At 41.9% G+C, this 27,907-nt stretch overlaps 3 protein-coding genes across 6 annotated transcripts in view; 2 read left to right on the top strand and 1 right to left on the bottom strand.

Annotated features, from left to right (window-relative positions):
* Nucleotides 1-3,198, top strand: part of LOC310944789 (insulin receptor substrate 1-B) — a 55,513-nt gene extending 52,315 nt beyond the window's left edge. The window contains exon 4 of the mRNA XM_083910620.1: nt 2,547-3,198. Within this exon, the coding sequence (XP_083766746.1) occupies nt 2,547-2,554 (8 nt within the window). The 3' untranslated portion in view covers nt 2,555-3,198. The remainder of the gene's footprint in view (nt 1-2,546) is intronic.
* A 16,033-nt stretch (nt 3,199-19,231) lies between these two features.
* On the bottom strand, nt 19,232-20,512 carry LOC310938157 (uncharacterized protein; the record flags this gene model as incomplete). Its single annotated transcript, XM_083902608.1, has 2 exons — nt 19,232-19,552; nt 20,053-20,512. The coding sequence occupies 2 exons, from the start codon at nt 20,510-20,512 to the stop codon at nt 19,491-19,493; spliced, it is 522 nt and encodes a 173-aa protein (XP_083758734.1). The 3' UTR covers nt 19,232-19,490.
* LOC310938130 (uncharacterized protein) lies at nt 20,343-27,796 on the top strand. Of its 4 annotated transcripts, none has more exons than XM_083902572.1 (3): nt 20,373-20,479; nt 23,942-24,250; nt 25,917-27,796. In XM_083902572.1, exons 2-3 carry the CDS (start codon nt 24,246-24,248, stop codon nt 26,563-26,565), a joined length of 654 nt encoding a protein of 217 aa, XP_083758698.1. In that variant the 5' UTR covers nt 20,373-20,479; nt 23,942-24,245; the 3' UTR covers nt 26,566-27,796. The 4 variants fall into 4 exon arrangements, with proteins under 4 accessions (XP_083758701.1, XP_083758700.1, XP_083758698.1 ...); XM_083902573.1 differs by having other exon boundaries at nt 23,942-24,254; XM_083902575.1 differs by lacking the exon at nt 23,942-24,250 and having other exon boundaries at nt 20,343-20,426.
* The last annotated feature ends 111 nt before the right edge of the window (nt 27,797-27,907 follow it).

Raw genomic sequence — 27,907 nt, 5'->3', positions numbered from 1 at the left:
TTTCCAGGTCTTTGCTTTCCCTCTGTGTGTGGGTCAAAATTTGGAGTTGGAAGTATCTTGCACACGTGATTCTCTGCAGGTCGGATTCTTGCTGATGCTGCATTCAAGCCTTGTGTTGTTCCTTGAATGTAAATCATAGATTAACGCATTGAAGCACATTCTCTGCCGTGAAGCTCATGATAAAAAAAAAAGTAGAGTAACACAACGGGGATTTCCAGTGAAGTTCAAAGGCTGATTGAGTGATTTCCAACAGCACTGGTGTTTTTCTGCTCTCTTCAACTATTTTTTTTGCCGCTGATCTCATTTTATTCTAACCATATGACGGACTCACACATCTCTAATATACATGTGAGCGCTTTTTCCTTTTTTTGAAAACAAAGCCCGAACTCACTGACTGTCCAGTGACCGCACTGAGAGACCAGCTCTGTGTCTTGTGGGAGCCGGGGCAGAATGAAAATGACAGACTGACGTGCTGGATTTACGACCAGAGGAACAGGGTGGCTTTCAATTTTAAGGCAGCCCTCGATTGAGACATCACATAGACCCAGACTCTCCTAATTACACACACACATACTCAGGCACAGGCGGCTGGAGAGCAGTTATTGGCTAGACACAGCCTGCGGAGGCAGATAGCCTCGTCTAACCTCCTGATTTAGGCAGTCTGAGAACAGAAACACACACACACACACGTGTGCGCTCGCACAATCGTTGCCACGGTCATTATTACATCGATTCGCTCACAGATGGAGAAACGATGCGAGGAGGTGAATGAGATCAATAGACAAACCGCCACCGACTGATTCAAAGGGGGAAGTGTTGAGAAAATAAGAAGGCGATAACTAATTTAGCGTTGGCCTTAAGAAGGAAATGTAGCCCGCGTGTACATTACACGCTTAAAAAGGAGAGTGCATGTGATGCTGCATTAGGAAGAGGAGCAGTTGTTTAGCGTGTTTCAGTGTATAATTTCCCCTGTCTGTATTTTAGGGAAAGGTCATCATTAAGTGAATGTCATCCGCGTAATTATAGTGTCTTCTTGTGCCGCTCTGCTCTGTGCTGCTCGCCTTCCATGGGAGTTTGCATGTGTGTGTTCATGGCAGTGCACCAGTGCGTATCCTGCCTGTCTCCTCTGGTCCCTTTGGTTGGCTGCTTTGATTGTTAGTGTTGCTGTTTTTGTTTTTTGTTTTTTTTTTTGTGCCTGAAAGAGGGAGCTTTACTCTACTCCGCTTTAGGCCACCGTGGCTTGGCCGGCTGTCGGGCACCGTCTGTGCTGTGTGGACTAAATATAGTTTCTCTGCACCAGGAAGACAACAAAACTAGAGAGAGAGAGAGAGCGAGGGAGGGAGGGACGCAAATGTAGAGTACACTTGCGCAATTAGAGAGTCGGGCACTTTTGGGAAGATTTCTTGGGGGAAAAAAGAAAAAAACCATACACGGGGAACTCTCTCTCTCTGAGCCTGTTCTCTTTTCTTTGGCTTTGTGAGTTTGTTATTTTGGCTCAGAGTCTTTGGCGTGAGTCATCGCAGTTGAGTCGGGAGAGCAAGCGAGGTTAAAGAGCACTGACTAATCTTTATAGTCGTCGTAATCCCGTCCCGCTTTCACTGCAAAGCAAACCCACTAATTTAGCTTTTTTTTTTTTCCCATACATGACCTCTCCCAGGTGGGACAAGACTGTTATGCATGCCTGTCGCAATTATATTCAACAAAACCCTAATCTGAACAGATTAAGGTAGCGTTAAGCAGCGGGCACACGATGTTTACCATTGTGCGCAGATATGTCGAGACGGGAGGCTCCTGATACTTCGTAGATTTCGCGCGGTTGTTTTCATTCCCCCATTTCATTTGTGTCCCGTCCAGGCACAAGCATGTAAACGAACCCAACGGCCGAGCGATGACGCTCTCGCTTTTTTGTCTCCGGAGCGGAATTGTTCGCATTCCTTTTAATCATATCAACTGTGCAGACGAGGCCAGGAAATGGCCTCACTGTACTGTACTGTACGAGCGTGGGCGGGTGGGGACGTGACATTTGCTATAATTGCAGTCGTGACATTTCTGACAGTGTGTACCTGTGTGCCGCTTATATGTCCAGTGTGATGTAAAACAGCTGACATCCTTTCTGGATCTGTGTTTTCCCTGGTGCACACACACACACACACACACACACACACACACACACACACACACACACACACACACACACACACACACACACACACACAGTTGACTCTGCCTGCAGCAGTAGGTGTCCTCACTTTCATCTTCCCCTGCTGTTCTCTTTATCACTACCATCCCCATTTGACTCTTTTTCCGGCTTATTTCAGCGTATTGTATATTCCTGTTTTTCATCGTAGGTCACTGTGTTCTGGGCCTGATAAGCAGACGCGGATATCTCACACTAGATATTATAATGAACCCGATAAGCCAACCCACACTGTATACACATGTCATAATATTTCTTTCTCATATCAGAATTATTGTTTATTCTTCATCTAACCAAACAATTTCCTCTCCCTCTGTTTGTGTCTGTGTGTTTTTTCTTCTTTTTCCAGAGTGCTGATATTGGTGCATCGACCTTGGGGAAACAATCTGCTACCACTCAGAGCTCCACAGCCCCGCCTGTTCCTTTCTGCGACAACCAATTGCGTGGAAAGAGCAATTGGATGGGACACGCCCCCTGTAGCACTTTGACAGACTGATGGAAAAGGGTTTTTTTCTCTCTCTCTCTTCTCTTTTTCCTTCTCTTGTGCTTTCATCTCATTAGTTATGGAAACCAGCAGCGCGGGGTGATGTGTGCCAAATGACATTCTAGTAAAGATATTTGCTGCTCTCATTCCTTGAGTGAAAGCCAATCAGAGAAGGGTATAAAAAGTGGAGAATTTGTATTTTATTGTGATTTTGTTTTGCTTTTTTTTTTTTTTTTTTAGATTTCTTAAATCTAAAATAACTCTAATCGTGTAGAGTACAATGGTGGCTGATTATGTGTATATATATATAAAAAAAGAAGATATATAGAACTCTGTTCAAAAAGTGCCTCATGTTCAGTATGTAGCCGTTTTACACACAACTTCGACTTAGCCTCAACTAAGTGGAGCTTTAGGTCCTTTTTATTGTGCTCGGTTTGTTGTAATTACGAACGAGCAGCAGATATATCAACATAAGCTTAGCAAACTTGCTGCGTTCACATCCGGATGGATGGTACTTACAGGGTTACTCGTACGATAAATACTGTGCATTCTCAATATTTGGATGATCTTGAATGAAGAACTTTGGCTGCAGATGTGCTTTTATTGATTATATGCACATCTGTACGAATGAATGAATGAATGAGATATATATTTTTTTAAGTTCTCAAAATCAGTGACCGGAAAAGGATCAAGCCGAAGCTCAAGCCTTATTTTGGCTGAAACTATTCATCGAATAACCCCAGAATATCAGCAACGCTACCACAAAACCTAAGTTGAAATGAAAACAACAAAAAAACAACACAAGTACACAATAATTCTTGTTTTACATTTTCATAATTACAGTTCTAGCACTAATCGGCTCTACTCGACTACTCGGTTTGGTGTCGTTTCCATTACTACGGTACCTCCTCGACGTGGGCAATTCGATGTACTGAATCATAAGAATCAGTTAATCAGAATCCTTCAGTACTCCCTGCGTGACCGGAGACAATCAATGAACAAAAATATGGCTGAATGGGTTGTGATTAGGCTCACTGCTTTTGGCAGTGTTGTCGCTAAATACACTGTTAAATATTGAGATGTTTGTGTCCTTGGCTCGGTTTGATTCTTGTCTGTTGACATCATATTGTAGTATGGAACCTCACCAGAGCAGGTACTACAAAAAAAGCACCAGGTACTAACCCTAATGGAAAAGCAAGCCGAGCCGAGGCGTGCTAGAACTGTATAGTGTCAATAAATTAATTTACCTTTAAGGCCAACACTGAAACACATCTATATTTATTAAACATTTGTTTTCACTCAACCAATTCCAAATAGAAACAACCTTAAATAATGATTTCCTTCTCTAAAGTGAAATCTCGTATAATTTGTTTGATTATTTACACCAACTTTTCCCCTCATTCACAATAACGTTGTCAACGTACAAGTTGATGCTAATACTAAATGTGCAGTGATGTGAACGCAGCATTTTCGCTAGCATAAATGAAAGGTACTAGCTATCTGCTTGTGTTCCTGTCTACTGTGAGAAATATTAGCATAGCAGCTGTTCATTTTTTTTTTTTGCTCATTATAACTTGTTTGCTTTTATTCTGCCAGATGTTTTCATTCTCCATACATGTTTTTGTTTTCTTTTTAACCAGAGCCATATCACCAGAAGTATTAAACACAGTTGTATCAGGGGATACAGTAGCTTGCTAGCTAGCTTCATCCAGCTAGCTATTTCAGATTAAGACGTATCATGCCAGGACATAAATTCCCTCTCCTGCTGACTGCAGCTCAGGGTGAGACCCCTTCTACAGAGCCAAGCAATCCCATTAGTGCTATTAGCTCCAGACACTTGTGTCTAACTTAATCCCCTTCGTCTCAGGATGCTAAATATCATTTAAGGTACATTTGATAGAGCCCCTATCAATAATAGCCATGCTAATGCTAGCACTGTGGTGGTCGGCGCACTATAGGAAGAGGGTCAGTCCTTTATTTCAGTTTTTCTTGTACACATTAAGGTACCGAACGTATAAGATGAATGTTTTTACACTTTTTAATTTTTAATGTGATTGAATTGGATGTACTCGAACCATAAATCCGTCTTTGACACAGTTTCTATGTCCTTCTCTCCCCCCCTCCTCTGTTTTTGCTTGGGTCTTACTGTAATCTCCGCTATGCATCAGCACTTAAGTGCCTGTCTGTCCTGTTTGCCTGCCTGTCTCTCTGCCCCGCCTTAGCAGCTATAAGCACTAATTGGGCTGTCCTAGCAGAATATTATCTATTTTTGTGTCTGTTTTTATTGTTGTTTTTTTGGGTTGTACAGTTCTCATAAAATAACTTGTTTCTGTTTGTTTGAGTGTGACAATGAAATATCAAATGACTTGACTCACAGCCATGGCTCTAATCAGAGGAGTTTTGGACTGTCTAATTTCGTCGGTAATGGAGGACTTGTTCACTGCAGGGCGTCAGTGCCAAATCACAAAAGAAAAAAAAAGACTGATCAGTTTTACTCTCCAACAGCACCTCAAGAAGCAACCTTCACTTCTCCTGTCTGGACGTATTGTTTTTGTTTTGTTTTAATGATGTAATCTTTTTGTGTTCCCTCGTTGTTTTCGCGGTGCAGAACTATGACTCTTGGAGATAAAGGTCATCGTCAAGACTTTGCGTATGCTTTAACCTCGGATTTTCCTACGACTTTGACCAGAAATCGCATTGGAAAGAAAGACAAGGACGCCCCCTGAAAAACAACAACAAACTGTCTAAATGTGGAAATACGTGTGCATCCACGTAGCTCAGAGTTGTATTTGTGTGTTCTCCTGAACTGCCCTGGGAAGTTCATGAACTTTCTCACTCTGGTCACATAACTGTCAGGGGGCTTGGAGCGTAACAATGCAGTTTAATTATGAGCAGATTGGGATCAGTGGTTGGAAATGCCCCATAATGGCGGTTAGTTAGGCAGAAGTGGGGAGAAAAAAAAAAAAAAAAAAAAACTTCAAACGCAATTTGCTTTTTGAGCAGACTCATGCAAGGAAACGCAGTTCAAAAATGATTGTGAATGTATTTTGGAGATGTTCTCATATTGAAACTCAGCAGATTTAGGCCAAAGCAGACATTTGCTTGAAGTTACATGTAGTTTGTAATGAAACCGCACAAACCAGACGTTTATAGCTCTTCTCAAGTATCTGATCGGACTTTTTAAAAACCCCACGTTTTTACTGTCATTTGTCCAGACCGTTCATTCTGTCTGGACGTTTTATTTTTGACCACCTGTGGTAAAGGGCTCAGTGGTAAAAATGTTTCCTTGGATGGGCTCGGATAAAAATCATGCAAAGTTGCCGCATGATTTTATTCAGAGTGTATAAATATTCATAACTCATGCAAGGAAAAAGAGCTGCTGCTGTTCTAAAATCTTGTCATCCTTCCTCCTGCTCCCCTGAGGGATGGTACTGAATGGGATTATTGTGAGATTTGCCATTGATGTAGAGAGTTTTACTTCTGTTGCTTGAGAAAACAAAATCAACTAAAAGGAAACGAGTCCAACAACAAACAGACTTGGTGGTTTCTTTTGTTTCTGTGGCTGGCTGTGAAGTCTTCCTTTCTTGAGAGAAGAACCCAAAAAAAGTGGCAGCGTTTGTAAGACACAAAAACAAGAGCGGGATGACGAGGAGGAGACAAAGAGAGGAAAATGCTGCAATTTACTGAGGCTGAGGCTCAGTGTGAACATCTGCAAGAAATACCAGACGCAGACGGCACCGTGCCCGTCGCACACACTCACCATCTTTGACTCACAAACGGTCGCTCATAGAGGCTGCGACCACAGTGCAGATGTCACACTTTAATGTGGAAAGGAAAAGCAGCCTTTTGTTTGTTCTCCACCGAGCTTTTTGAGTCACAGTCACCGCTCCCATTGATAAGATCATTTGCACTCAGGGTTGGTGTGTTGCCTGCATAGTTGATCACTCGCCTTACCGGTAATTTGACCAACATCGCATTTCCCGGGCGAGCTACGCGACCTTTTTCCTCCTCCTGTCTAATTTGATAGTGTCTGACTCAACGCTCTGTGAGATTAACCCTTCAAAGTAAGCGCCAAGAAAAAAGCAAAGGAAAAATAATTTCTTTTCATTTTTTATTATTTTTATTTTATTTACGTATGATAACAATAACGACAATCAATATATATATATATATATATATTTTTTTTTATTGGACCCTACAGTATTTTAGATACAGGCCTCTACCGAAAGGTTGAGACGTCTGTTCATAATAAACCTGGTTTGCATAATTCATAAAGTACAACATTCAGAACAAGTCACATTAATTTAGTGTTAGTGAATTCAGCTTGATGCATTTTTCGATGAGATATAGTGACTTAAAGTGTTGTCGACCAAATGGTTGAGTTAGTACCTTAAAGCAGTGTTTCCTAACCCTGGTCCTCAGGGAAAGTGTCCATGCCAGGTTTTAGATGTTGCCCTGCTCCAAAAAAACACCTGGTTAAGATGAAACATTCATTTTTTATTTATTTTTTTAATAATAATAATAAAAAAAATATATATATTTTTTTTTTACAAAAGTTGAAACATTATTTTTTTGGAAAAATAAAAGAATGTATAAGACAAAAGTTGAAACATTATTATATTTGGAAAACATTTGACAAAAGTTGACATATAACATAAAAAAGAATTGACACAAGTTAAAAGTTGAGCTTGATGATGAGCTGACGATTTATTTCAATCGGGTGTTTTTGGAGCAGGGCAACATCTAAAACATGGCAGGGCAGTGTTCCCCCGAGGACCAGGATTGGGAAACACTGCCTTAAAGGGTTAAATAGGCCGTTTTATTTTGAGGCACGGTATATGTGTGCCTTTGTCCTGTTATTGTTAACATGTATAGGATCTCGTATCATCATTGTCCACAGATGGCCAAGTAATTCAATCCCAGCCGGGCCCAGGTGTGATTGTACTACCAGGGCAGTGCAGGAATTAATAGAGATGAGAACACACAGTCTCTCTCTTTTGCTCCCACGCACACACACACACACACACACACACACAGAGAGAGATGAGGCTTACACCTGCAAAAGCGCTCACTTCCCTCACTGAGTATAAATAAGGTTAGCCTGGACAATAAAAAGCTTGGCAGCACCTGTATGAGAGCAGTCGAGGCCGCAGCACCCACAGCTTAAAGGTTACTGAAACTGACACTGTAGCCCGTCTGTCTCTGCACAGCTCATGTTGCTGCTTCGCTCGCTTATATCTGGACAACAGCGCGTCTCGGTTTGGATTTTTATCCCTAACTCTGATTTGCTTATGTACTCGCAAAGAAAGAATCCGAGGTTAGTACGAAAGTTCATCGAGCTGCGTTTCTGTGAATGGAGCACCCTTACGCAACGAAAACCCACAGTTGCCTTTCATTTCAATCCTTAATGCGGCGATTGTATAAGATATTGACACATATTTAACTTCACCGAGCGTCCTGCTGAGCCTGCTGCTGAGCATGCTGCCATTTCCACGAAAACCAGCCTGGGATCTGGACACACGGCTCTTACTGATAAACATGGCTGTCAGCAGGGACGGAGAGAAAAGAATGAATTTGAGCCACTTCACAAAAGGCTCACTGAATAACATCTATACCTGCTTAAGACGAAAATATCTAAAGGGTATATTCACGACTTAAGTTTTTAAACTGCTCACTCTCCTATTCCAAAGATCACAGAGAAAGTCGACAGGAACTGTTGGTCCGCTGCTGACTAGTTTGGCAGGTTTTTCTGACGTGGGTCAATCCAAACAAAGAATTTCAAACACTGCAGTCACAAGATAACACATTTGAACTTAGTGATGGAGGCAGCAGTGGCTCAACAGCGTCTGAGTGCTGTGATGTAAAATGACTGATTTCCTCTATGGACTTTACCAACTTCAGTTTCCAGCCAGAAAAGGTTGTGAGATATCTTTGCCTTTGCAACGACAGTAAGTGTAGATTTTATTAAATGAGTCTTTTGTTTAGTAGCTAGCTGCTGACCACAGAACAGCTGTTATTGATCCATGTGCAGGTCCCAGTCTGGTTCACACTGCACTCTTAGAAATAAGGGTTCATTGTACAAGGGCTGAGGTTCTACCTGGAACCACTTGCTTCTGAAAAAAGGGTTCTTGGTAACACTAATTGTTCCAGTAAGAACCATTTTGATCCAGAGAACCCTTTAAAGCCCCTTTCCTGAATAAAGGGTTTTAAAAGGGCTCTTGGTGGAACCCTCCAAAAGGGTTCCAGGTGGAACCTGGAGCCAAAAAGGGTTCTCCTACAAGCCGAAGAACCTTATATTGTTCTACTTGGCCCTTTCTATGAGTGTAGGCAAGGGGTCTGCAACCTTTATGACGTCCTCTCCACCCAAATAAAATGAATCAGGAGCAGCAAAACCAATTTGACCCATAAAATTAAGATAATATCACACATAAACATACTAAAATAATGATAGATTGTTGAATTAACCCTAGAACACTGTCGCTCAAATTCAAAACACCATCACTAACGCCGGGTGATTTTTACCTAAGATAATAAATACACCCAATAAAAAGTACTTGTCATCAAAACATGACGATACATGACAAATTTGAGTAGTGTTCTTTTATTTTAAACTGTCGTGTCGAACAAATTGAAAGAAAAGCATCATGAGGGGACCATATAAAAATTCTCCAAAATTACTGGAAAATTAGGAATTTCGGTACAAAAAAAAAAAGAAATAATAATGAAGATGAAAAATTGGTTTTCTAGGCTTAAGAACTACAAACTGTTGACTTTTCATGGATGTTTATAGCCAAACTTTAATAAAATGGAGAAACTTGAAACGCAGAATTATGTATAGACCTCAAAATAAATGAAGTAATATTTCGATTTTATGTAGTTCACGCTTGAGAAAACCTGTAAATAAGTGGCTCCAAAGATGGACAGGACACATTTTGGAAGAGTTTTGGCAAAGTCAATGTTGATCATGTGTCATTACCTCATCCAGCCACATATTGTAACGATCGCTTTAAGTCTTTGATTGTCATGAGAAGTCGTCCGGCCCGTGCTTTTAGCCGCTGGTGATGGTTTTATGGACAACCATCATGGGGAGGAAATGAAGAGAGCGCTATCAGTGCTTCTTTTAACATGAAGAGAGCATGGGGGGCGCAGAGGCAGGCAAAGTGGGCACAGCTGCCATCTGGTTGTCGTGGTGATGGTTGCGGCGTCAGGGCCTCCTTTCATTATGTGGTGGCAGCATCTCCGGTGAAGACAAGGCAGGGGGAAAAAAAAGGTTGGAGGCGGAGGATGGATAGTGAATAAGTGAATATATGAACCAGCAGAAGAGGGCACAGGGTTCAGTCCCAGAGGTTTGCTGGCCAGAGTCTAGCAGGTAGACCTGTTGATCCTGAGTAGACGGTCTATCATCCTCTCATGGGGACAAGTGTGTGATAGAACTGTCATTCTTTGTACAGTATTCTTTGCTCAGTGTAAAGGTTGATGCCACCGATACGCTTTTTTGAACGCACCGTTGGGCAGATGGCAGCAGACGTGAGCTCGATAACCTCACTTGTTGACACACTACGCGGTGGATGCAGGGATATTTGTCCAGTGCTATATGAACTAATCCAGCAGCAAGCACGACGACTGTTTAGTGGTTGTTCTGGAGCTTCTTCTTCTGCTTTTTTTTTTTTTTAATCATATCACATCAAATCTGAACAAATAGACTCCCATGACAACAGGGTAAACCTGACCTGCTAATGCAGACGTTACTGGGCAGCTACAGTATGAACCTCAGGGTGAAGACATGTTTATTTTAAGATGATCTGATTTGACAGGAAATCAATCATTTGAAGCAATAATGTGTGGAAATGATGTAAATTAGATTGAATTTATATTACAATGTTTATTATTCTGCCTCTGTTTGGCCTTTGTGGTCAAAAAAACAATGTGACATTATTTGCATCTGAAAATAGACTCTGTCAAGCAATACTATCAGACCTGACTGAGTATCCCATCAGATTGCTCAACGACAGATTTAAGCAGCAAGATTTCACTTCTGAAAGTCTTCGCTAATCTTCACACTTAACTGCTGCACTGAAGGAACATTGCACCTAAGGGACTGAAACATAATGTATGTGGTAAATATGACACTGAATGAGTAATTTGCTTCTCACCTCAGCTAAAACCAGTAAAAACATGTTCTCAAAGCTGACGTAAACACCGGAATGGTACGACTCTGTCGCCAGAAGTATGTATTAGCCTCTCTGAATGGTGTTTACATCATGCCCTGCAGATCGTGTTGTTCTGTTCTGCTGCACGCTTGCCAATGATATGATAAAGTCTTCCCCTGTCTTTATGACTTCCTTCATAGCTTCAGACCACAGGAAGAGCTCTGGATGGAGGACACAGAAATAGACCATACTCCCATAGCACATGTGGGAATGTTAATGTCAGGGCTATTCCATGCTCCCCAATTGCTTCCTTCCCATCAGTCCCACTTTTATTGTTTAGTTTAGACGTGGGTCAGTAAACAATTGTCGCAGATACAGTGTGTGTAGGGTGTTTAAAGGTCCAGTATGTGACATTTATGAGGTTAAAGGGACAATATGTAGTATTTATGGGTTTATATTACCCAAAATCCACTTTTTTATACATATTATGTGCTCCTGCATTGTCTAGTCGCTGTATAATATTCTTTGTTTCATTTTCGTAGTGTTTCAAAAAGTCATTTAAAATAACATGGTCGCGGGCCGCTGTTGCATAGCCACTGTTAGCAGCGAGACGCCATGTTTCTGCCGGAGCCTGTAAGGACAAACGCGAGAGAACAAATCAATCGTCTCTTTACTTGTAGCGGAAGTCCCGCCTCAACTCTCTCCGCTTCGTCTGCTACGGCCGCGGTAGCTCGCCCTCTCCCTCACCTCACGAACCTCATCTGCTGACACGGAGAAAGACGACGAGGACGACATTTGACCAGCTGAGGATACCGTGGCGCTCAGGGAAGGGAGGGGGTGAGCAGAGCAGCAGGTCTTTGTTGTAAATTTCAGCCTCTCCTCTAGATGGCACTATAAACTACTTACTTCCCCTTTAAGTGAAAGAAATTGTATCAGTGTATGATCCTATTTGATTTCCATAGCTTTACATGCAGTGTAGCAATGGATAAAAAATGAACAGTACTCAGTAGTGTATGACTAACTTACAGTGATGAAGTGAGAAGACGAAGTGCAATTAACAGCAACACTAGCAGGTTTTTTTGGTCAGGATATGTGAGGTTGCTCCAACCTTGTGAATCAAAAAAAAGAGGAAGGAAGAAATGGCAGATATAGTGGAAGACAGACACCTATTGTGGAAGACAATAAGGTGAGGAGATTGGTCGCAATCTGCAGTTTCACCATTAGATGTCACTCATTCTTACACACTGGACCTACTGTGTGTTGACCAAGCGAATAAAACCCTCGATTATAGTCGCTCACTTTGTTTACATGCACAGTTTAATCGAGCTAAGGCCATAGTCTGACTAAGACTGGGCCAATCGGACAACTTGCCAAGTCCAAGTATTGATTGTACTGGCTGTGTACATCTGACTCCGCCCCCCCCCCCCCCCCCCCCAGGTGGCGCTGTATCTCTCTATATAAGCTAGGTGTATTGAATTTCCTGTTTCCTGTTGACCTTTATGTCACAGAAAAACAAACAAAGTGAGTGAACGGTGACATGGATCAGGCTGATCATGAACATGTCAACCGTGACTCAAATTAGATCGAGCTCGAGGAAGAAAGGAATGAAGAAGTAATTGGGAAACTTTGATGCATGGTCCTAATCCAGTCCGACTATGCGTACAGGAGTAATCGGACTATGCATAGCATTATCCAGGTATGTTAATCTGACTCAGACAAGCTTGATTTAACTCGAAATGTTGCTTTAGTCTGACTAAAATCAGACTTTTAGCATGCACTGACTGTATTGTAAACTGTTTCTGTCCACAACTTTTAATCTTTTCCTTCTCCACAGTTCTCCCACAGAAGGATTTTAGGTTGAAGTTTATCACTGAAGACTGTAGTACGTAGAGTTAGTTTTTTACGTACACAGTCATGGTCAAACTAAAGAGTCCCCGACGGTTGGGTTCATCCGTTGCATGGAATGTGAGGTAATCTGATCCACGAATGCCACAGGCGACGCGACCATTTTCTAATGTATTTCCAGCTCTCTTTTCCTCACCGCCCCCTCTTTCACATAGTGTACTCAGCCAAACAAAAAGCTTTTCTCTGTCTTTGCCTCACTCCCCTTCCCCACCTTCCCCGCCAACGACTAACGCTCACACTCTCTCGCTCTCTCGCCTCATGAGAGAATGTTTGCCACGATTATGGATTTAGCTTTATTACAGGCTGCGTATGAAATTAGCTCCGTCATTCTGGAGCTGCCTGGCTGCACGGTCTGAGAAAGAAGGGGGAAGTTAAAACTGTAAAAAGTGCCACATGGAGTGAGTGAAGAAAGGAGGGAGGGGAAAAAGGAGAAGGAGGGTGTTTTTTGGGGGGGGAGTGGTGATGGTGGGTGACTGTGAGGCCTCTGTGCATTATTTTCCTTGAAAGCTCCCTGAAAACCACGGACACATGGTACAGAATTCCCCTCACAGTGGGAAGGGGAGGAGGGGGGGTGGGTGGCTTTTTTTTTGCAAGAGAACACCACACTATCTGTGATCAACACACACACACACACCAGGAGAACAAGGGGAGTGTGTGATACAGACACACAAACACTCAGCTACAAAAAAAAAGGGCGGCTCAGAAAGAGGAGAATTTGAAGGTGTCGGCAAAGTGGCTGCCATCATGTGCCAGCACATTAAAAACCCTCAAAACATCATATTGACTTTAATATCTTTGGTTAAGTTCTGTGGGAAAGTGGAGGGTGCCGTTTTCCACGGGTATTTGTAGGATGATGGTGGTGGTGGTGGTGGGGGGGGCATTAACACAATGCCTTTAACTTTGACTGACAGATCCGTTCACCCTCTCCTTACTTTGGGGCCCCCTGTTTTAGCTGGAGATTGAGTGTGGAGCTGGTATTTAGGTGGAGTTTAGCTGACTGGGAGAAGGTGAAGGGTCAGATGGTGTGAATGAACCGGGTGGTTTTGGAGCTGACCCGGTGTGGTTGTCCGATCGGCAAAGATGAAATCATTCTAACGGCGCTTTTATAATTGCAGTCTGTTTCTTTTCTTAATCTTTGAAAAACATAACAGTAATTTAGCAAATTATTTCCTCATCTTTAACTTGTTTTGTAAATACTGCTCAGCTTTAAAATTACAGTTGCCCAGCAGCAGCAGCAGCAGCAGCACGTGGGGACTGCAACACCCCTCTACCTCAGGTCAGAACTTGGAATATACTGTATACATTAGGAGACTACTGCCATCTAGTGGAGCATATAACCTGATTTTGCTGTATATGCACAATCAGGTCACCATACTGTAGGTGTGTGCTAATTCTCAGTGTACAGTCCATGTTGACAAAGATAAGATTAGAAACTCATATTGTTGCGATAACAGCCAAAGCGTGAACCCTCAGTGGGTTTAAAGTTTATGACCGAATCATATCAGTTTTCTTGTATAATATATGCATTCATGGTATGGCAGAGAAAGACAAAAACAGACCCTCTCACAAAGGGGGGGGGGGGGGTGAGATCAAGTTTTTCCATCTCACAGCATGTTTAATGAGTTGTTGAGACCAGCATGCTGAAACCCTCCTCCTCAGTCAGCGGAGATGGAAAACTCTGTGTCAGCACAGTGAATCGCCGCTGCCTGCATGGGAATGAGGACACAAGGAATGGGAATACGATCAATTTATAAAAAGCATCGAGTATGACCTTCCTTCGCTTTCCCTCTGCGCACTTGAGGAGGGAAGTGTGTGGGAAATGAGCAAATTGGCTCAGAAACTCACATTTTATATCGTCAAATATCTGGTTTTTTTTCTTACTTCGCTGAATGGCTGAGGTAACATCGATTTCATTTATCCTCAAAAAGGGCCCTTGGTATCAGATCTCACTGTTGGACTATGGAAGTGTTGATCAGATCGGTGTTAGGGTTAATAAAACTGGTGGTACCATATCTGTTGGCATCTTTAACGATGAGATATTCAACTTTTTTTGATTAACTTTTGTTTTTTCTTTGTTTTTAAAGCTCCAGTGTGTAACTTCTGTCACCAAACCACAGCTAGTGTCGCTAACACTCCAGATAAACCCTGCATCACAGGTAATCCCGCAGAGCTTTTCTGGAAGAACAATTCAAGCTCCAAAATACTGATTAAACACCATCTTACTTGTATAAACTTGTGATAAATAGCGATGATTAATGACCAGTTATTAGTCAGCTAATAGAGAGTACAGAAGGTTTTTCCTGTTTATAAAATATCCCAAATTACCTTTTTGCCAAGGAACAAAACCACATATACTTTTATCATGTTTTATTGTAATTTCTTCTGTTCCACATCACAGCTCAACGAGCATCTGTCATTTCTTGGCATTGGACTCAGACAGTTTCATTGGACTTGAAAGAGACGTTCCCCGTTGATATCCGTAGGTAATCTAGCTCCAACAAATCTTCACTAAGTCTCTGACTCTTTGTGCTGTCTGCTGAAACAACATCAGGTAGATTAAAGGCCCTACTTCCACTTCCTTCATTATCCGAGAGAGCATCAGATGTTGTCATTCCTCTGCCAAACCCGACATCCAGCTCCTTTTCCTCAACACGACCGAAATCTTGCGCCTCATCTTCAGATTTTGCTTCTGCAGGTCTGCTCGTGTTTTTCACAGGTGTCAAGGAAGTCGCGCCTTCTTCTGTCTGCCTGGTCACAGCCGACGTGCTAGGAAAATAATCCTTATCAGGTGGTGTGATCGGTGTCTGGGTTGTAGCGCTGACACCGACGGTTGGAGCACTTCCAGGAATATCAGTGTACGTGACACCATAGACCCTGTGAGGGCGTGTTGGCAGCCTGACAATGGCTGCATCTACAGTTCTATTGGTCTGAATGGTAGATTCATTGAGTTTGTTCAGTTTCACTCTGACACGTTTGCCTCTCACTGTGCTGCTGGAGGCTCTGTTGAACAGAGTCGACCTCACTGGAACAGGTTTGGTTTTGTTGAGCCCCCCAGCAGATCTGAGATAAGACGCAGAGACTCGTAGAGTTGCTACAGTTGGTCTCTGCGCGTTGTGTTTCCACTCCGTCTTCTTATCTGCACTTTTAATCCTGGTTCGAGCAGGATCAAACCCCCGAAATGTGTAGATGTTGTGGTTCTTTTTGAATTTGTTGGGTGCAAATCTGCTTTGCTTGGCCAATTCAGTCCCACCTGCACCTTTGGTGCTCAGTTCCTTCCATGTCTGCGTTGATAGATTGCTGTTTTCTGGCTCTGTTTCCCTTGTTTTATTGTTCTTTCTGTAAATCTGGCTGCTTCTGGGTTGCCATGTCTGTGAGCGCCGAAGTTCAAGACCTTGCTGCAGCGTGACAGACTTGTCTGATTCTCTAAGTGAAGTTCTGGCTCCCTCAAGTGGTCGAGTGCCAAATCCTTTGAGACCATATAATGTGCTGATCCTGGGTTGTCTGTGGTCCAGGCTGCTGTTCATAGCAGCGTCACTTTCAGGCAGCAGAGGCTGGACGTTCTTATTAAGACCTGATTTGAACCGCCTCGCAGTAGAAACAGTGTGTGTATTCTCTGTGGGTGTCCTCTCAAGCTTTGCAGGCTTCACAGTCCACGCTCTTTTCTGGCCAAAGCTAAACTTTGATGGATATTTATTTGAAACTTTAAACTTATTGTCCTTTTCTTTGTCAAAGCTGTATGGCCTAGAGTTGGGATCAGTCAGCTGTGGAGGAACTGGACTTCCTGCAGCATATTTCTCTCTTACAGAGGCAGACTTGTCCTTGGAAGTCGCCGAATGGACAAAGTTTTCTTTAGTCGTCCTGGCTTGAGACGGTTGAGCAGGGGGAGACGTGGTGAAGCCTGTCTGACCACCATACCAGGCCGAACTGGTATGGTGCACCACATTGGCATCATCTCCCCTTATTGGATCTTTTTTGTGTGACTGCTTAAATTTTGGCTTATGTGGCGTCGGAGTGAAACTGCTAATTCCATGTGACGGTTGTCGCCCACCACCTTCTATTGAGTTCTGGGCGTCCTTGAAGAGATACGACTTGCCCGCTTTGAGTCTTAACCCATCGCTTCTGGTTACCGAGTTCAGGCCCTGAGAGAAACCTGTGATGGACGATGTTGCTCTTTCTGAGCTGGGGTTGTTGCCGTTTCTCAGCGACGGTGAAAATTGACTTGATTGAAATCCACTTTGCGCTCTGGCTGAGGAGAGCTCGTTTGTCTCTTTATAGCCACCGCCATGCCCTCGAGAAGTTGACAGTGAAGTGCTCACGTGTCCACCAGGCTGTGACGCCCAAGCTGTTCTGTCATTTTTATGCACTTGGTAGGACGTCTGAGTACTACTGGGGCTCCGGCCTTCATTTTGAGATGACTTTCCAATAATCAGTGGGTATGAGTTATAAGAATAGCCAGTCTGGGCTACTTTTTGAGAGAGAGGGTGATAATTTAATCTGGATTGTGGCGTCTCAAAGCCTTGCTCACTGTTATGAGAGTGACTGGTGTAAATCCTCCTCGCTCCATCTACGCTGTGACCTCTGTGCACTGTAATAATTCCTCCTTGGGGCGCTCTGTTGTCCAGTCTGTTTTGATTGTAACTAGAGGAGCCTTCAGTCATCCATAGGGGGTTTGACTGATGCTCAGTGATTGACGGTGCTTCTATTGAACTCCTGCTAATCCCTCTTCCACCATTAGTTCCAGTTTGGGGTCCAGTTTCAGTTGGCAGCGGGCCAGCGGAGAGAGGCTGACGTTGGCTGTATGGTGTAAACAGTGAACTCAGGAAACTGTGCTTCAATCCACTGTTTGTGTGAGATGACATGAGACTGGCTAAAAGTGAGAACAAGAAAAAAGACAAAACCAGTATAAGACATACATGCATCAATTTCTCAACGTCTGCTGATTCATTTTTAATTTTCAAACAAATTTTCCGCTGTTAAATTGACAGAAGCACAACAGTCAGTCATTGAGCCCAGTCAGCCGACAAATGAAAGCAATTAAACTGAGCAGCGGCCCACTGAATCTGCAGACTGTGCAGGTTTTAGACTTGTTTACACTCACCTCTCGCGGCATCAGAACACATGACAAACAACATCACAGTTGCACAGACGGGCAGGAGGACAGCAAACTGTTCTAGTCTAGAGAGAAAAAGAAAGGAAACACAGAGGCAGTGTTGTTGTATCGTATCAATCAAATCATTTTTTAATAATGAGCTGATGTGCAAAATGTGATATTTACCTTGAGTAAAGAGCGGTGCTCCCTGACATGGTGGACAGCTTCTTCCCAAGGTTTGTATAATAATTGTCAACACAAGAAGTTCCTGTCTAATACATCACACTATAGTGTTGTTAATCCACATGTTTTACTTGTCAAACAAATGAGGCGTTGAGGACCTTTGCTGCTCTGTTGCAGGGTGAGTCTGATTGGAGGCAATGCTGGTCACCTGCTTTCAGGTAACTTCCACTTCCTGTACCTGCCTGTGAAGTCTTTTTTCCTGTTTCATTCATGGAGACCACTTCATAGTTTCTTTACATTGTGCATTTTCTTTCCCCACTTTATGTGTCCCCCCCCCCTTAGTTTTCCTTATATATATGGATAAAATCAAATGAGCTGAGCTAATAATGTCACAGCACATTTTAAATTCAAAAATATTCTGTGGTCCACCAAAAACCTGAAAGTATACATGATTAATTTCATTATTTATTTATTTTATTTTTTTTTAAATCTCGAAAAAAAAAATCATATTTAATTTAGCCTAATGACAAAACTCAAATTTCAAATATATTTGCTATTTGTTTTGTTTTAGCTTGTGTGGCTAACCTGCAGTACCTTCATAGCCCACCAGGGAGTTGTAATGTGTTCTTTACATCCGAGATACAATTTTTAAGTTTTCGTATTCCTGTCAGCCAGGTATTTGGTCAGCTCCTGCTCCTCGACCTTTTGAGATATCTCCATCAGTCCAACTCTAGAATGTCCGGCCGGAACCGGTGTGGAAATTGAAGATAGCATTACTGACCCTTGTCGTTCTTCCTCCATATTGGATTGAATAGAAAGCCAAACTAAACTTAAAGTCACACATTTTGTCCGATCTTCAGGAAACTTGACATACATGATCTTTTAACCAAGCCTCACAGAAGTTACCAGAAGGATTTTTGATTTTCGGAAGCATTTGCCCGTCACAGCCAGACGAAATCAGCGGTGTAGCCGCCAAACAGGAAGTTAGGTCATATATCAGGAACGCTTTCACGTATCTAAACCAAACTTTGTACATGAACTCGGGACTCCAATATGAGGAATCTGAAAAATGAAGTATTGATGAAATTCTCAGCTGAAGCATCAACACCCTATTCCACTAGCATTCACCCTAAAGCTTGCAACAGAGAACAGGAAACTTCAAATAGAATTCAAACAAAACTTGTTTATTGTTTTGCCATAAATATGTAACAATTATTAGAAAAAAATTACATGAATAAAAACAATAAATATTACAAATATAATATCATATCATGTATATCAAATACATTTTCGCATTATTGTAGACCTGATATAGGCACAAGTTTATTTTATTCCTAATTGACGTCTACTAGCTACATCCATTCTGTTGTGGTCTGATCCAGCGTCCATGTGTTTTCATCATCGGTCCATGTGGAACCAGCGGGGAAATAAATACAGTAGGTTTTCACATTATCTAAAAAGGTGCGTGAGGCTGTCGTCAGCTCAGAACATGTAGCAGGACATCATGGCCAGGTTTCGCATTTCGTCATTGGTCATACAGTCACCTGAAGGATAAGAGCAGACATGAGATTCATTAGTTATTCGCCATATCATATATCAAGTGTTAACATAATAGCTGGTTGTAATGCACTCTAAATAATAATAACACATTTTAACAGTGTTGACAAGCAGTGTGGGATCATGGGAATTGTTGTTTTTCATTACTTTAAAAAGTTGTATTGATTTAAAGAGCCTTGGAAACAGTTTGGCTAATGTAAGTACACAATGCAAAATATATATATTAGTCTTGTTGTTTTAATGCAGAAAGGTTACATATTATATCTCAAGCTCAAGATCTGCCAGTTGAAATTAATAATAATGAGGGGGTGTCCTTGTTTCACTGGAGCCCCTGCTCCCTGAAATCACTGTGCTCGCCACTGCTAGTAGCAATTTTTTTTTTTCAATTTTTTTATTATTACTATTATTATTATTATTATTATTATTTTGAAATATATTTGTATAACATATGTCGTGATTAATGAACCACAACCCGGTGTGTACGCACCCTGTGCGCCGTTCTGTTGGAAGCTCCTCCCGCTAATCGCCCACCAAACTTTCCTCCACGTTCGCCGGAGCCTGCCGCCTCTGGAGCCCGCCAAGGAGTCACTCTGCTCGGCTGGAGTCTCAGGAAGAGTCGTTCCCTCCTCCTGAACTTGGTCCTCCTCCTCCTCCTCCTCTTCCTCGTCCTCCGGGTTGAGTAGGACTTCCTCCTCCAGGAGCAGACCCATGACGTGCTCGTCTACCCGGAGCTCAGCTCTTATGTTCGGAGTGGAGATGGACGTGTTATGTCGACACAGCGGGCAGAGGATAGACGTGTCCTCGGCTGCCAGGTGTTGTTGTTGGGGCAGGACCAGAGACAGAAGGCAGCTCTGGCAGAAGGTGTGTCTGCAGCTGAGTTCCCGGGGACAACGGCGACCCGCGTTGTAGTTCCGGTAACATATCCCGCACTCGAGCTCTGAATACATGCTGTTGTTTTCCCTGCTGTGTTATGGTTGAAGTCATTAGTCCGTGAGCTGCTACTGTACTTTTATACAGTCTGAGAGGAAGTGAGTGGGAGTCGGTTTGAAACAAACGATGCGAATATGAGTCACCAAACTAACATGGTGACGTCATGATACCTGAACGAGCGTGACAACACACACATACACACAAACACCCACACAGTTGAGAAACTGTAACAGAATGTATTTATAAACAACTATCTCTTTATGGAATGAAGGACTACAATTACTGTGAATTACATCAGAATCCTATTAGTGGAGGTCATGAGAAAGTGTTGTTTACAGTGACTTTTTCAGACTTTTGTCTAAATCTGATGAAAGTCTGAATAAAACAGTCCTAGTGAATCTAAAGTTAAAAACTTAAAGCTACTTTTTAGTGTTTTTTTTATTGCTACAACAGTACATTATTCGTATATACTGCATCCTTCATCTGACCAAGGTTGTTAACGAAAACTAACAAAATAACGAAAACTAAAATTGATAAAACTTCTTCGTTAAAGGTGCATTATGTAATAAATCTAAAGCAACTGGCTATAAACTCCTCCTAATATGTCACAGAGACTCAGAAATAATGTTCATATAACAAACTGAACTCACCAACAACAACAACAGTACAGACAAAATATTTGCATTAAAACAAATATTTTGCAGTCAGTAGAGTCTCAGCTGCCGAGCAACCACGGGTTGCCAGTTACGTCAGAAAACGAATTTTTATTTTGTATAATATAAGGAGTATAAAACTAATCCTCTCTAAAAACTAATAAACTAAACTAAATAAAAACTAATGAAAAATCCAAAACTATTATAACCTTGTGTCGGAGTGCTATCAGACCTGACTGAGGGAGTGTTTGTGTGTATACAGCAGCAGCACAGGGGCAGGAACAAGGACAAGAAGCGTACAAAGTTACTTATTACAGCTTTAATTGTGAAACAGCTATTTGAAAAATGAGATCGGTCCAGCACATACACACATGTGTAGACACAGTGAAACATTAAACGTAGAGTTAATCATTCTTTCATTCATTCATTCACACACAAATCCAGTGTCAGTGGCCCTGATAATCCACATATTTACTCACATGCTAAAGGTTTAAGATTAGGGAAAATGTAATATTGAGATATTTGAGATGTAATCCACCACCACTAATCACACAATAAAACCTGTCTGAACTCTTGCTCTCACTCACACATAAGGGTGTGTTCGGTATGACGTGCTTTTCCGTGCCCTTAATAATCCACAAACAAACCCTTTTCCTGTCTGTTCCAGCCTTTCATGGTGATATCCGCTGAAATCTTTTTTTTCTTCCCTTTCTCTCTCCCTCTGTTTTCTTTCTTTCTCGTTGTTTTCTTTTGGATACGTGTTTTTTATTCCTTCCCGGCTTTTGCTTCCTTATTCTCTTTACTGTAAACGCCTTTGGCGATGCGTGACACAATGGTTCAGTTTTTACCAGAAAATTAGGAGAATATTACGAGAAAATGCAAGCTCACAGTTCCTGGAAGATTGCCTTTATCAGGGTCAGGATAAAAAAAAGGAAAGAGAGAATCATGATAATCACTTAATTGTTCACTTCATCACTGTTAAAGCAGGATGTCCGGCTCAAATAGACACTTAGCTGTGTTTGAATGGTTATGAAAGAAGTCTGATGTAAATGTGAAAAACTGCAGTTTAAAGCAGCTTTGAGTGGTCACCAAGTCTAGAAAAGTGCTGTATAAATTTGCCCTAACCCTAACCCTTGTGATAATTTATGGTCCCCAGATGTTGAATCCAGGTGTATGAGGAATAATTCCACTGAAAATAACAGAGCACAGAGTGTCTGTGGAGTCTGCACAGGCTACGTGATCACAACACTCGTTTGTAACGGACAGTCTTTGACTCATGTGGCTTTATTTATCTGTCAATAATTGACCCTTTTTTTTACGCTGGAGAGGAACATTTACTCTGTCCTGAACAAAAACATGAACTGTTTTGTTCTCCTATGACTTATTCCCATTCTCTCTCTCTGGCGACCCGAAGAGAGCGAGAAACTGAAATAAAAACGTTATCAACAATATCACAATTAACCTCACTTAAAAAGAGGCCTTCATATAAGATTATATAAGATATTGGCTTCACTGATAACAATGGTGCAGCCAGTTTATTCACATTTAATTTCCGTACTTCACTTTATTTACATTTCAAGCAACTTGTACTTTTACTCCATGACATTTCCTCTAACTATCTAAATTACTCGTGACTACCAGATAAAATCAGAAGAAGAAGAGTTGGTAATGGTCCGTATTTATATAGAGCTTTTCTAGTCTCTTTCATACCCATTCACACGCTGCGACATAGGGTTAAATGTCTTGCCCAAGGACACATATGGTGCTTTCAGGCAGGGTTCTGGTTCTGGTTCTGGTTCTGGTTCTGGTTCTGGTTCTGGTTCTGGTTCTGGTTCTGGTTCTGGAGCCTCAGAACCTTGGTGCTTTCTGGAACCTAAGTGGGAGGATGTTAAGTTGCGTTACACAGGCGGAAGTAAAAGCAACACCGGCACAATCTCAATACTTCCTCTACTTTCCGCTCGTCTTCATGACCCAGGATATGACACGCCCCCACTGGCAATGTCACAGTTCGCAGGGAAGAACCAGATATTACTTGGTTCCCTCGAGAACCAACTTTTCCCGGTACTGAACCTGTTATTTTTTCGGTCTGAATGCGCCGTCCGGTTCAAATTGGGTTCGGGAACCGGAACCGGCACGGAGCCCTCTGGAACCCACAACCTTCCAGTTGAAAGACAACCCACCCTACCACTGAGCTAACATGGTTCAACCCTAATGTTTTATATCAGAAAATTACTTTTGATACTTAAGTACAGTAAATGCCATATACTTTAAGACTATTATTTAAGTCATATTATAAAAAAGTGACTTCAACTTCTACCAAAGTCTGGTAAGATACTTGTACTTTTACTACTAAGCAGAACTTTTAGGTACTTTATACAAGACTGGCTGCCAACAATAAGCTGCAGCATTGGCTCTTAAATGCAGTACGTTACCAAATCTAAAAAGCATCACTACCTCTCAACCAGAGGAGAAGGAAAACCAGGTTTTGCAGAGAGGAAGTGGAAGACAGGCCTGGTCATATGATGTTTGATATTTGACTCATGTTTTTTTTTATAGCCTGTTATTGTCGCACTGTTGTCTGACATTCACTTTCAATCTCTGCCTGTTGCTAACACACACAAAAAAACAGACTGAGGTATGTGTTGCCGGTAACTGTTTTAAATGCTAAAAGTCACTGTACTCCAATATTCTATTTCTATTCTCATACCCTTGCTATTTTAAGGAAGCGTGATACGAGCAGGCCGAGGTTTGATAGACTGCAGCCTCCTGTCGTCTTCTGTCTCATGTGTCCAGGTTACGCTCGGATCACCAAGGGTTTAATTACTGCTCTGCAAACCCTCGTGGGAGATATTGATGGAGAGATGGGGACGAGGAAAATCAGGTGTGACGGAGTGAAAAACACGGGAGTTAACCGCCAGCGAGCCAAGCGTAGACACGTACTGCAAATCTACGGCGAATTAAGATTGGAAATCGGAGTTAGTTTATGTGTGCACGGAAAGGAGAGGAAGACTCCTCTGTCTGCCGTGATGAGATCTGCACCAGCGTGTGAGGAGTATGAGTTGTGAGAGTCGAGGGTGGGCTCTGATCACAGGGGTTTATGTGGTGGGTAAGTGGCTCTCTTATCTGTTTCTAAGTGTTTATTAATGGAGCGCTGCCATATTTCTCTCTTTGAGGGCTCTCACTGCAACTGGTGGCTGGTGCACACAGAGGGAGCATTTATTAACACAGAGCAGCCATTCAGTGTTTCTTTTCAGAGCTTGTTTGTCATTAAATATATCGTTTCTTTTCCCCCCCAATGACACAAAATGCCTTTTATTGCTGTATTTATATTATCTATAACTAACTCTGCTAACATGAACGTGTAGTTAACCGGTGAGCGCAAAGAGATGTTTCCATGGGAGTCGTCAAAGGAGATCCCATCTGCTAAGCAACGGTCCCTCATGAGGTAGCATGGGTTGTTTTGTGGTTGTCCCATGTGAGCAACAGGGAAAGAAGATGATCATGATAGCAAATCAAAATGTAATGCTGTGTTTCTTGTATTTTCTCATAAACGGATAAGACCCTCTGACCCCTTTTAAAGACATATTTATAACATGTAGAAATCTAATCTAAGTTACCTTGACCTTGACCATATAGTACATTTCTAGTTCTATATTTCATTGTGCGTGTTGCCAGTAGCATAAATTAGCATTAAATTCTATTTAAGTTGTTATTTCTGCCAATAATTTTGTAGAATATTGAGCCTTTAAAACACTCAATATGTCATTTCTGCCACCAGGGGTCACTCAACCAAAACAACAGCAAAATAGTTTTTGATGATGAGGAAAGCAGCATGGGAATTGTTGCGTTGTCTCGTTTGGTTCCCCTGTCATTCGTGTGTGCAAACGGCACAGAGTAGTCGTGATCACTTGTGACAAGTGCACACAAGGAAATGAAAAACTAAGGACAACCCATTAGCTAAATCATAGTACTGGATATTTTCTTCCTCATGCTGTTGTTTCATGGTGGTTTGCCCCATAAGGGCGGCCCTTTACCCTGAATTTAAATATAGATATGTGTTGGAAATATAAGTTTTTTGGTATTTAAACGTAGAAATGTCACCTATCTTAACCCCAAACTCACAGTAACTCACATCATCATCTTTTCACACACATTACAGTAATAGCAGCACATAGTCACCTGACTTGTATATTATTATGATTCGGATTATTATTATTTTAAGTACAAGATTTGCCACTGTAACATTACATAAAAAAATTATAAGGTGGTGCCCTTTTCTTTCACTTGAGCCCCTGAAATATCTTTGCACACCACTGGCAGTTTTTCCCGAGCAAAACACTAAATTCCAGTTAAGTGGGAAAATAAACAAACAAACAAACTCTGACTCATATTTTTGGTGCCGTATCAGGAGGCTACATTCTCTCGTCTTTGGCCTTTTAGTCATGCGTCATCAGACTTGTCGCTGACGTAAATCTAATCTAAATGGTGAATACCCCGTAAGCATATTTGAGAGCGTTTTTGAGTGGAGTGACTTACTACTTCCCCTCACAGCTCCTCTGCTGCTTTCATTGCTTTTTTATGTTCCAACTTCCTGGACATGCTCTGACTGAGTAGTGCGGGTCAACGGGGAGGGGGGGGGGTTCTGTCTGAGCAGTTAACTGGATGAATGTTATGACTCACAGGCTGTGGAATCTGATCATAAAACTACATCAGGAAACCTCTTAGACATGAACTCAAAGCTGATGTTGCATTTCTCTTCTCTGTGCAGTTTCTGCCGTTTAAAGATAAGCTTCACCACCATGATGGGCGAGGTTGACCCAGCTGTTGCAGCGTCCATCCCAGGAGATCCCATGGACGTGGAGTGTCCCATCTGCTACCAGGAGTACAACCAGTACAACAAATGCCCCCGGATGCTGGAGTGTCTCCATGTTTTTTGCACCGAGTGCCTACAAAGGATCCAACTCTGCCGCCTTGATCCCCCTGACCCTCACAGCCCGCCAGCCATCCCCTGTCCCTTGTGTCGCCACCTAACCCCCCTCGAATCTGGCGATGCTCTTACCTTACCGTGCAACTCCCACATCCTGGCCAGGCTGCCCCCATTGGCCTTGCACCTGCCCGCCTCCGTGGCTGCACACCTGTCGTCAGTCACCCAGAGGGTGGTGCTCTCCCTGGAGGGCGAGAACAGGGACATGCGCTTCATCATCCTGCCCACCGTCAGCCTGCGGGTGCAGCAGATGCACCCGGACGCGCCGTACGTCACGGCGCCAGGCCTGATGGGTGAAGGGGAAGTCATAGAGCAGAGCAAGAAGACGCTGTTCTGCGTGCAGCTGCTGGCTGTCGTCTTCTGGGTGCTGTTTGTCATTATCTGCGTGGTTGGGGTGGTGTTTGGGCCACACATTCTGAACAAGAAGTTATAGTAGGGAAAAGGGAGTTATGTCCATTTTGTTGCAGATGTACTGTGGATGTTGCTATGAAGACAGATACTGTGACAGGTTTGCAATAAAGGTATAGAGTGTAAGATTTAGACCTTAACCACACACAGCAGAACTTCTTCGTAATTTTCTGCATGATTTCAAGACATTTCTTCATACACACAAAACACATTGTTTTCCCAACTTCCCATACTGTTTGTGTACACAAATGTGCCATTTTGAGATTTTTTTAAGGGCCCCAAAAATGCTAGTTGCATTAGCCAATATGCAAAACTTGTGTGTATTCCCCGGAACTTCCACATACCAGAGAGACCTTTTTCTTTGTTTATATAGAAACCATCTTCTTCAAAAATCTGGCTGGTTTAAACACTCATGATCATACTCATGATGGCAGCCTCTAAGGCCCTAGTAAGATGCTACCTAGTAAGGCCCTTACTTAAAGCATCATAAATAAGATGCTTATTCTAGGGCCAAGAAAACAAAATCATTTTTACCTTAAAGCAGTGACATACTTAAACAAACATACTTATGGATAGTAACTTATGGACTATAATATTCCACAGTGAACCTTTAAAGGTCGATTTTTAGTTCACTATTCACTTTGTAATAAATGTAAGATGTGACCACTAAAAATGAAAATGGTTAGACAAACAAAATTACTTAAAAATGACTTCAATAGGTAAGAGCACAACACACCACTTATAAACTTTAATTTAGTTTGAATTCACTTAAATTGTCTCATCAACAGTTTGTGTTTGTCCAACCATTTTCTATGTGACACCATCAAAATAATAACTACACTTTTTTTATTGTAAGGATGAGAACTAACAAAATATGAATTACTATGACTTAAAACCGAAATGGTGAAGCACCTTGTTACACTTGTATAGAAAAGTGCTAAACAAAGTTCAACTCAATAAAGTTTTTATCATCATCATCATCATCATCATCATCATCAACAACAACAATTATATTAGACCGCAGTCTTCATTATTTACCAATTGTATTGTTTTCACATTGTGAATCATCATTTTCTCAGTTCTGCATGGTCGTAGCTCTTTGATGAATAATAGACTGATGAAGGGTTCCCTCTAGTGGATTATTTGAAAATGTACTAACAAAAGGTCAAACCCTATAAAGCTGTATTTATTAAATTTACTATGTTGTCATCTTTTCTCAGATTTGGTGTTATTTATTTTATTTTATTTAAGACTTTACAAATAAAGATTTAGAGATTGAAACATGTATTTGTTTTTCTTTGTTTGCATAAATTAGCATCTTTCTACACTGAAAGGCCACTTCGGCCTTTTGCTGACGTTGTTCAATT

Source organism: Microchirus variegatus, assembly GCF_963457635.1.
Source record: "Microchirus variegatus genome assembly, chromosome: 2".
NCBI lineage: Eukaryota > Metazoa > Chordata > Actinopteri > Pleuronectiformes > Soleidae > Microchirus > Microchirus variegatus.
The sequence above is the reverse complement of the archived record's forward strand: the minus strand, read 5'-3'. Positions and strand labels throughout refer to the sequence as shown.